Source organism: Urocitellus parryii, chromosome 1 (genome assembly GCF_045843805.1).
Source record: "Urocitellus parryii isolate mUroPar1 chromosome 1, mUroPar1.hap1, whole genome shotgun sequence".
NCBI lineage: Eukaryota > Metazoa > Chordata > Mammalia > Rodentia > Sciuridae > Urocitellus > Urocitellus parryii.
Window position 1 is genome coordinate 109,068,556 of NC_135531.1, and position 10,900 is coordinate 109,079,455.

General features: G+C 43.1%; 1 protein-coding gene across 1 annotated transcript in view; it reads left to right on the forward strand.

Moving 5' to 3' along the window:
• Positions 1-5,070, forward strand: part of Marchf3 (membrane associated ring-CH-type finger 3) — a 142,322-nt gene extending 137,252 nt beyond the window's left edge. Inside the window, exon 5 of the mRNA XM_026413834.2 lies at positions 4,660-5,070. Coding sequence (XP_026269619.1) covers positions 4,660-4,818 — 159 coding nt within the window. The 3' untranslated portion in view covers positions 4,819-5,070. The remainder of the gene's footprint in view (positions 1-4,659) is intronic.
• Positions 5,071-10,900: the final 5,830 nt, after the last annotated feature.

Below are 10,900 nucleotides of genomic sequence, written 5' to 3' on the forward strand. Positions count from 1 at the left end.
TGCCAGCCTTGTCTGGCCCCTCCCAGGAGAGTGTTCAGACAGCAAGAGGACACATTTTAGTCTCAGGAAGAGGGACATGACTTGAGCCTTGGTAAGCTGGGAGTTTTCTAATGCAAAGAACTTATCTGAGTCTTCCAGTTAACTTAGATATCCTGTTTCCAGGTTAATGAAATCCCAGATGACACTGTTATTACCTCCCTTAAAAGTCCATGCTTCCGAAGTGTCCTACTTCATTGTGAATCAAGCAATGAAGCTGATCCAGAAGCTTCTATTGTGATGAAAGAATGGTTAGAAATAAGAAATTAAATAGTCTAACTACATCTATCTTTCCATTGACTACACCATCTTGGGAAAGTCGTTTTACCTCTCTGAATTTCACGGGCCCCTTCTATGAAGTGGGGGTGGCAGTAATGACTATATGGCCAACTTCCCCTCATGTTGTAAGATTGAAATGGAAGAATACTTAGGAAAATACTTTGGGAAATAATAATTATGTATAAGTTTTTGCCATATTTAGACTTTTTCTGCTCTGTAATTTTTCTTAGAAGATTTCCTGTGATGAAGGATGGATGGAGGTGAGACCTACATGCTGGGCTTTCAAAACCAATTTAAGGTCTTTTTGAAAACTTGCTTTGTAAAGCCACACACTTTCCTAACAAGAAGGAAAAGTGGGAAGGCAGGGAACAATGGATGTGAACCTATTTCATCTCCTATCTCAGGTGAAAGGAAGGTTTGGGTGGAAAAGGTACTTAGACTAGGCTGCCTTAGAAGAACATACTTCATTTCAGAAATGTGTCTGAGAGATGGTGCTGCATAGTAAAAAGGGCATGCATTTAGAATCCAGAGGCCCCGTGTTTAAATCTAAGATTTAGCATCCTAATATCTTAGTAACTCAAATAGGATATTTAACCTCTCATCCTTCCTCTTATACAAAAAAAAAAAAATGGAAGAAATAATTGAAAACCCCTGGGTCAGTGGTTATTATGAAGATTAAGTGGGATAACACCTGAGAACATATATCCAAGCACCTAGCACAGTGCTGGCTCAGGTTGTCACCCTGTGACTTCCCTCCCCACCCCCCACTCCTACCTTTCCCCAGCCCTCTATAAAATGCAAAGTAGCAGGAGGAAAGAAAGGCATTTCTCCCTTTTGACTGGTGTGAAAAACGTGCTGTGGAGTCAGCTCAGCAATAGGTTACTGAATATAGAATAATTCCTTCCCAGATAAATGCTGTACTGAGCAGCCCTGGCAAGAGCCGTAATTCAGAAGCTGACAGCACTTGGAAACTGCCCTCCGGCAGAAACCCATTGTAAACAAGCTGTCAAGCTTAAGGAGAATATGCTCTGAAAATGTCTTAGATAAACAAACACAGTGTCAGTCCAAGCCAGGCTCCTCAGAGGAGCAATTCCTTGAAGGGCCTTGCCACCCTGTGCTGTGAAGAGGGACAAGTGGTCATGCCACATGCCTCCAAGTGCCTTTGGACTTTGTCATGTGGCCATCAGGACCCATCTTGATGCAAACTTGGTGTTCCAGAAGCATACCTGGAACCCAGGAGGCCTGGCCCTCACCCATTTCTACCCTGTGAGTTCAGGGTAGAGTGTCCCAGAAACATCACTGTTCCTGTAACAAATGACCTGAAGTCCATGGACAGACACAGAAAGAAAGAGCTTACTGGGAACCGAGTCCATGCTAGCATGATGACACTGATGGACATGGAGTCGGCCCCAGTATAGGGCTGCAAGTCAATGCACCATGGGGCCCAAGTGTTTCTGTCACACCACTGATGCCCACAGTACCCAGCATGCACCAAAATGAATGGATGGCCTGGTTCCTCAAAGGCAGACTGCTGGTCCCTTAACTCCTTTAAGTTCCTATTGTGAAGGGGGAAACATCCAGTAGAACACTGTCCCAACAAGCCTCACTGTGGTTTCGACACATCTCCTACAAGTAGCCAGAGAAGGTTTGCTAGTATTTCTCCATGGTAAATTTACTACCAGTCTTCTTCTCTTCCACAACATAGTCGGAGAGAAGCAAGCTGGGCCCATGGCAGGGAAGGCAAATAACCAAAACCCCAGCCCCATCCATATACTTAGGTTATACCATAACTTCTGAGAGAAAGGGCAGAATCGAAAAATGTAATTAGATTTCCCAAGTCGGCTGTGACTTCACCACAGCCTTAGTCACCTCTCTAATGGGGAAAGATGGATATTAACATTTCCTACCCCTTCTGCCATTCATAGTAGTTGCAACTCGTTGTAAACAGACTCTCCCATGATAGGAAGTTGGTAACTATCCTTTAGATACAAACATGAATAAACTTGAGGAAATCCATCCTATAAGAAGTAACATTTTTAAAATGATAACCCTATACCTTTTCTTTCTCTTCTCTCCTAAAAAAAAAAAAATTCAGAAAATTCAAAACTATCTTTTAAAGCTCCTAACATTTTATTTGTAGTGTCTTTTTTAAAACGTTTTTTAGATATTGATGGACCTTTATGTTAGTCATTTATTTATATGCGGTGCTGAGAATCAAACCCAAGGCCTCACACATGCTAAGCAAGCACTTTACCACTGAGCTACAACCTCAGCCCTGTAGTGTCTTTTTTTAATTTTATGTTGTTTGTTTTTTCTTTACTACTTCTTTATTTCTCTACATTAAGCCTCCTTTTCCCCTATGATATTGCATTTTAGGGAGGGAGTGTTTTGGAGCATCTAGAGACAGGGACAGCCATCAACCCAGGGCAATGCAAACCTGTGGTCTCCTCTGCCTTGTGCTCAACTTCCTTTATTTTCCCTGATAAGGAATAGTCTTCATATGATGCTTTCTTCAGTGATTGAATTTGCCTGCAGACTGTGGTGGTTAATAGCAATTAAACAGCTTAATAAGATCTCATTTGGTTGTTGATACAAATGGCTTTCTTTCTTTTTCTTTTTTAAATATTTTTAGTTGTAGATGGACACATCCCTTTATTTTATTTATTTATTTATTTTTATGTGGTGCTGAGAATGGAACCCAGTGCTTCATGTGTGCTAGGCAAGCGCTCTAAAACTGAGTGACAGCCCCAGCCCCTTTCTTTCTTTCTTTCCTCCTTTCTTTCTTCTTCTTCTCCTTTTTTTTTTTTTTTTAATCTTGGCCAAGGAACAGGGAAACCTGCTAAATCCTTGAATCTCAATAATACTTGAAGCAGCGCTTCTTAGACTTGAATGTACATGCCAATCACCAGGGGATCTTGTTAAAATGCGCTCTCTTATTCCTTTGGTCTGGGTGGGGCCCAAAATTCTGGATAATCTAATAAGCTCCCAGGAGATGCAACCTGTTGCTGGCCCATGACCACAACTCAAAGTAAGGCCTAAGAGGAAACAGCTCAATCTCTCTCTTTTCAGTTTCTCTGTGCCTAAAGAAGAGTCACAAAATTGTCATCGTCTTTTTCAGGCCCAGAACACCACCACAAATGCAAGGCTGTCTAAGTGTGTTATGTGCTTTATCTCAGATGTTGTTATTCACATTTTACAGCCCACTTTCTGACTCCCATGGACCCATACTGAGAGTCTACACAACCTACCTACCCCAAGACAATTACACAGTCCAGGCCTGGGTGACTGGTCACCCTGAATCCATGGACACCTTTCTTGCTAGCACATACTAGATATCTGGATGCACTCAAACTGGAATCTACTCCAATTTTTAAAATGCTTCTTCAAAAGTATAGACTTTGAATTTCCTGGGCAGGCCATCAGTTTATGCCAGCCTTCTCCAAAACAAACAGGTCAAAGTTTGTCATTCCAGCTTTTTTACATAAAAAGCAAGTGCTTTGGGGTATAGTTATGTCACAATTGACCATAGGACTCACTGCTTACACTATCAGGTATAATGTAAGAAAGGCTTTAGTTTGAAGCTGTGTTGCAATCAGAAATATTAGGATCTTTATTCATTTATTCATTCACTTTCAGCAAACTCTCTTGAGCAATATAAATATCGGACACTATGATAGGTTCTGGACATGCAACACAGAGCCTTCTATCAAGTTCCTCCTGCTGCACAGGGAGAGAAAAACAAGCACAGCACATAGAGTGTTCCATGCCATGTTCAGGGCCACCAAGTACAGTTGTTACAGTTTGTCCACAGCCCAGTACAGAGGATGTCCTTTGTATCACAGTGCAAATGGGATCCTTTGTAGTGCATGTCTAACCTGCAGGAAACTATATTAATCCCTAGTATTCCCCATTGAACAGAGGAAGCTGGTGGAGCAGATAGGTACACTGACCATGTCACACAGCTGGACAATGGCTGGTGATGTACCTAGTCTGTCCTGCTGCCTCCAGCAAACCTTTTTCACAACTAAGGTCTGGGGGCCCCTGAAATAAATCCAAACTCAGAAAGAACTTCATTTTCCTGTTCATATCCTGATTAGCTATGTGGAGAGAAAAGGGAAGCCATCATGTAAGCCCTGTCATGTTCATACATGGAGCACTTTGGTTGATGGTCAGTAATATCCCAGCACTCAACTACTTGCTAGAGCTGTTGTGCCCAGAGTTCTTGCCCCACTGTAAGGCTGCAAGCCTCTGAAGCGGCTTTATGTGGCAATATTATTTCTTAGATTGATTATCAACTTCTGCCTACCTGTATACCTTCTCTTATTTTTCCTCTCCCATCCCCAGGTGTCATTTAGGTACCACTGTCGATTGTACAACGAATGGCGTCGGACCAATCAGAGGGTGATTCTCCTCATCCCAAAGTCTGTCAACATACCTTCTAACCAGCAGTCCTTGCTGGGCCTCCACTCGGTCAAGAGGAACTCAAAGGAGACAATTGTTTGATGTTTGTGTTGGTTGGTTGATTCGTTGTTTTGGGTTTGGAAGTTTCTGCACTGGGGCCATGCACTGAGCCACCTCCAAGCCCTTCCTTAACCTTGTGGGTCTAAGAACATCCAGAGCTGTGTTAGCACATCGCCCGAGCAATGAACTCTGCCAGAAGAAGGCAAATGCTGTTTTTCTTCAAATCGTGGATGCTGCAATCATATGATATTTGCTAAGCTGCCAAACATGTTTATTTAGCAGATACTCTATGGAATTTTCTGAACACCTCTTTAACATGTGAGGAAGGTTGTCCTGCTAAGGATGCAATTCAATTCTTCCTTTTTTATTACTATTTCAAAATATATATAAAAATATATATTAAACTTAGATGATAATCAAAATCGAAAAGCCAATGTAAAAACTGGTTTCTTGGTTTGGATGGGTTTCATTTGGGTTAGTTTGTTTCCCGGTTTCTACTGTGGACTCTTTGAGGGTAATTTGATAGCTTGAGTGGTCTTTTTCATCTCTTTCCTGTCTCTTACTCAAAGAGGCACCATAATGACTACAGAACAGGTCATATGTTTAAAGGATGTTTTGTACTAAACCTCATTTAATTATCCAGTTTTTAAAGGGAAAAAAAGGCGTGGCAACTCTCCACACAGTGAGCTGTTTATTTAAATATCATTAAGAAGAAAAAAAAATATGGTGAGAAGCACCTCCTTTCAACCTGTTTGGTACTGACAGCTCATAGAAGCCATTTTCTAATAATAAATATCCAGTGTGTGAAAGACAAACCCTACTGATTGCAATACTCTCTTTTTTTTTTTTAATCGTAAAACCTGTTAAGTTTCCCCAAAGTAGGTTTAAAAAAGAAAAAAAAAAGTAAAGCAAAAAGGTTGGTGTTATCCCTCCCCTTTCATTGAGTGCATGTCTTAATTCTGCATTCCTAATGAATTGGTGGATCATTAGACATTTCTAGGAACCCTAGACCTGTTTTGCATATCAATTAGCATTCTCATTGCTCTATTGAATTTGTAGCTTGACAGGTAGATGTGACAAAAAAGCCTGTCCTAGCAGCGGTGCACTGAGTCTAAGACCCCTTTGTCTGATTTTTTTTAAACCCCACACAGTGCCTTTCCTAACCATGAGCCAATTCTGTCACAGGCCGAAATAGACTTTTTCTAAGGGCTTCGTGTCACCCTTTCATCCATCTCAGCTCAGAGGGTCTGACGCTTAGCCTGCTTTGTGTGTGCTGAAGCCAGGCAGCGGACGTGTCTTCCGAGGAGGACACTGGCTGCGGAGGCTCTTGCAGGGCTGTCCGCCACCCACGCGCCGCGAAGAGGGCGGGACCAGCTTCCGGGCACGCTTAAAATAAGGATTTCTAGAACATGACCCACATTCTGAGTATCAATGCAGCCTCCGCCTTATGCTCCCCAAGTGGGAGAGCGAAAAGTGCAAAGGAACATGCAGCAGCGAGGATAATGATTTTTGCCTGCAGATTGATGGAGCTGATGCAGGTGTCCCCTTTGTCGGACCGAGTCCTCCATTCACAGGCTGCTCCCCGGGCTGCCCGGGGAAAACAGCTGTACTGCTCACCCCTGCAAACCTCAGATGTGCTTTATGGCTTGTGACAATAGATTTCCTCCCCACTACGCTTCACTTCGACACTTCAATTCCAGTAAAATACATCTCGGCCCTTCTGTTTACGCGGCCCTGCTCACCCCTCTGGGCTGTCATTAGCTGCGGCACCATCAACCGTTTCTTAATTGACCTTTTAAAAATGCTGGACACCACTGGCTGCACGCAGCTGTCACATTAGATTTCCAGAGCAAAAAGTGCAACTTGGTAGCCTGTAATTGCGACACCGTAATACATAAATGACGGTCACCCAGCCTCGTTCTGTGCGCTGTCAGGTGAACTAGTGGCAACCTCTCAACCAAATGGCAACCTTCCCTAGAGTACCATACCCTGCCTCTTCCCTGCTTCTTCGAAGAATTAAAGAATCCGTTGATCAGAATCCATATCTGTTGAGGCTGGCTGCAGAGAACCACTATCACAGGTAGGCAGCCAATTTTCTGGGGTTCCTGTGCTGAAAAGGGTAGTACATTAATCCTATACTTGGCCATGCCTCTTTACACTACAAATGCATCCCCATCCTGGGAAGTAAAGCAGAGTCCAAGGGGGAAGGGGTAGGTTGCTTGTGGGGTGGTGGGCAGGACACCCCTGGCAGCCAAGAATAGCATCAGCACTTTTTTTCCTCAGGTCACCATCCTGGACCTCCTAGTGAGAGGCTCTGATCTCCATCAATACCAGGGCCCATCTGGAATTCTGAAGACTACTGGGTGGCATTCAATCTCTTCTTGGTCTTTTAACCCTGAGGTTGTTCAAGGTGGGAGAGTTTAGGGAATTGCAGCATAGGCACAAAGGTACCTAGCCAACACAGCATGGGAGGGGGCTGCCTTCATGCCGCGCTGCATAGAAGGGCTGCATGTGCCAGGAAAAGGGGATGCCTTTTGCTAATTATTACAAAGTTGCTAGTAGAATGTCAACATCCTTGCTAACTTGTATTCTTCCTTTGCTTCTTTATTTTTGAAAGATCAAGAATGAAGCAGAAAGACGGGTTTGGTGATGTGCACCTGCAATCCTAGCTACTAGGAAGGCTGAGACAGGAGGATTGAGTTTGAGGCCAGCCTGGGCAACTTAGTGAGATGCTGTCTCAAAATAAAATAGAACTGGGGATGCAGCTCAGTGGTAGGGCACCTGCCTAGCATGTGTGAGGCCCTGGGTTCAATCCCTGTCTCTGTTTAAAAAAAAAAAAAAAAATGAAGCAGAGGAAGGGACAAGGAGTGGGAGCAGGTAAGGACCCTGGTGTCTCACTGCATCTCTTCCATACTCCTTGCTGTGGTACTATCCTACTCATTTTTCTTGAGACTATCATGTGAAGACAAATGTGCATCACAGTAAAGCCAGAGAGGGCAATTGACAACTAAAATATTCCTGGTATGCTCATGCCCCCCACCCCAGTTTGTGCCTGTTTCTGTGCTTGTCTCAGGGGAGGAGCATCCACAGAAGTTCTACAGTTCCTCAGAGAATTGTGAGCAGACACTGAGATGAACTGAAAATTCAATTGAGAATAAATAAATGGCACCATTTGGAAGTTACTCTGATTTGTCTTTTGTTGTCTTGGTCCCTCCTGCCCCAAGTGCTGGGGCTTTGCCACAGATTGTCTTTCATCTGGACTGTAGCCACAGTCTTTTCATTTTCAGTGAAAGTACTCGTCTGGGGCCTGGAGGAAATGGAAGTGAAACCACAGCTCAGGCAACACCATACTTGGGCAAGCAGCCAGCTACAGGTTCCTTGTCCTCCAAGGGTTTTCTTTGTTCCCCACTGGGCAATGTCATTGGCCAACTCTGGGTCTGCACCTGCATCTTTGTGACTTTCCCTCATATTTGAATGCCCTTGACTTTCCCTAACACTCTACACACCTTACAGAGTTGCCCATAGTAGGGAATGTCCAAGGCCAAAAGAACCCAAGGAGGAAAGATAGCTAGGAATTAAAATCAGGAAATGCTTCCTTTCCACTTCAATCCAGAGCGTTCCTGGAAACTGCCTAAAGATCACCCCCACAGCTTGTAGTCCCTAGTGCTAGATGAGAAATGTAGAGTTGTGAATCTGAAGACTGATGTGGGATGGGACTTGGGCCAGTGGGAGGGGACAAGGTTCAGAATGATTTTTAGGAAGAAAGAAGGTTGGCACCATGACAGCCTGGCTTGACGCCGCCCTTCCTGGCCAAGCACACAGAGAATCTATTGACTGGCAGACTGACTGCATGAAGCCTGGTGCCGACGAGGTTATTAGAGTCATAAGAAATTGGCACCTGGGTAGTGATGCCTTGGCAACTGCTATCTCCCTCAAAATGTGTCAGTTCTGCAGAAATATGGGCTTTCATCCACCTTCTTGGCTTCACAATAGTTTGTGTCTAGGAGCTGACTTTAGGACATCATGCCTTTCCTGCTCTTTTAGTCATTCCAGGGTGATTCGGACTCTGCTTCCCAAAAAGCAGCTATGGAATCAGTCTACCCAAATTCATCTCCTGACTCTCTAGTGTCCCTGCTGCCAATTGTGGAAAAATGACCCATCATCAAAGCCTCCATTTTGCCTCTGTAAAATGACGATACTACCTACCTCATATAGTCCTTGCATAAGATTTGTGAGACTTAGCTCCCAATAATTTATAAATGAATGTCAGACCTTCCCATCTCCCTCCTTTTCCTCACTGTTGCCACCGTCTGGGTTATTTTGTTCTAGCATGGCTTTCGAAGAACAATTTTAATAATCAATTTGAAGACTGTAAACAAATTGTTTTAAACCCTTTTCAAAAAGAAGAGGAACTAATTTTAAATAATCAACCAATATTTATTGAGCATTGTTCATGAAAGCAAAAAGAACTATTAAAGACCCTTCTGGAGGTTGAAGTTACTGACTTGGAATCTTTGAATGATGTGTATATTTTTGTTTTTTCTTACATTTCCTGGTACTGGAGCCTATGGCTAATTGAGAAATCACATTAAAAAAAAAATACACATTTAAAAAAAAAAAAAAGCTAGTTCTGGGTCTGGTGCTACAGAGAAAAACAAATGTCTATCAGTTGTCTGGGTTCCCAGAAATGAGGGATCATGAGTCACTGAAATCACATCCTGAGCCTTCTTGGAGGCTCTAATTCTGTGCACAAAGACAACAGAGTAAGATTCAGTTTCTTTGTTTTTAAAATACACTTTTCACCTATCGGGGTCACAGTTTCCTTATGAAGGAAATGACTAAACAAATAATTAAGTTAATCATATACATTTTGGTCCAGAACAAATTTCTCTTGTATGTATGTATTTATTGTGGTGGTAGGATGGAAAGTGATAAACTTTTCATTCAATTTGCTTTACCACACCTAAGAAAGATGTTCCCACTGGGCACCATGTTGAACATCTGTAATCCCAGTGGTTTAGGAGGCTGAGGAGGACCACAAGTTCAAAGCCAGCCTCAGAAATTTAGCAAAACCCTGTCTCAAATTTTTAAAAAGGGAGCTGTGAATGTGGCTCGGTGGTTGAGCAACCCTGGGTTCAATCCCTGGTGGATGGGGGGATGATGTTTCCATGTCCCATTCTCCTGGGTGCTAGGTTAATCATTCTTGCCTTGGACTTGTTTCAGGGTATCAGTTTGGTTTGGAAGCATCAATCAGTTTGTACTCTGAAATCTAAGAACAGCCTTTTTTTCTTTTTAACTGGTTTATTATAAAGAATATTACCAAGGAGAACAATGAATACCCAGTGAAGAGATGTACAGGACAAGGTATGAGGAAAGGAGCAAGGAGTCTCCTTGCAGGAACCCCCATGTGTTCAGCTATCTGAATCTCCATGACACATTTTTTTCACCATCTGTCTGTACAGGTCATGAGCCAAGAACTTAGAAAATTTCTTACTTTAATCCTCATAACAATTTTACTTAAGGCTATAATAACAAAATTCAGTGGTTTAAACAACCATAGTGCATCTCACTATTCCATGGGTTGGCTTGGACTCGGCCAGGCAGTCCGCGGGCAGTACCTCTTCTGGGGGTCTTATATCATTAGATGGCCTGGGTGCTTTTCCATGTGGCCTGACTTTCCACGTGCCGTCTCGGTTTTAAGGATTTTCTCATTGTTTTTGGAGTCTAGAAGAGGTAAGATATTTCTGTCCTGCTTCAACTCTGGGGCTTGGAACTCCCCGAGCAGCACTTCCTCTGCATCCTATTGGTCAAAGCAACCACAGACCTTGATGTGGTAGGAGCTTCACACAGACTGGGATGAGCAGAAGCTAATCTACCCATACTAATTTAAGGATGGAGGAGTTCAAGGAGAGAAGTTCATTGCCCAAAGTAGCAAACCTAGTAAGGGGCAAAGTTGCGATTTGGTCCCAGGCAATCATCTGAGGAAGTCCAGGCTCTGTGCTATGATGTTTCTGAGTGGCAAGCTATAAAATATTTTTCCCTTCATCCCTAATCTCCACTTTCATCTCCTTCCACCATGAAGCCCACAAGCTAATATGTTCAGGTGTCTATTTCTGTAAAATAT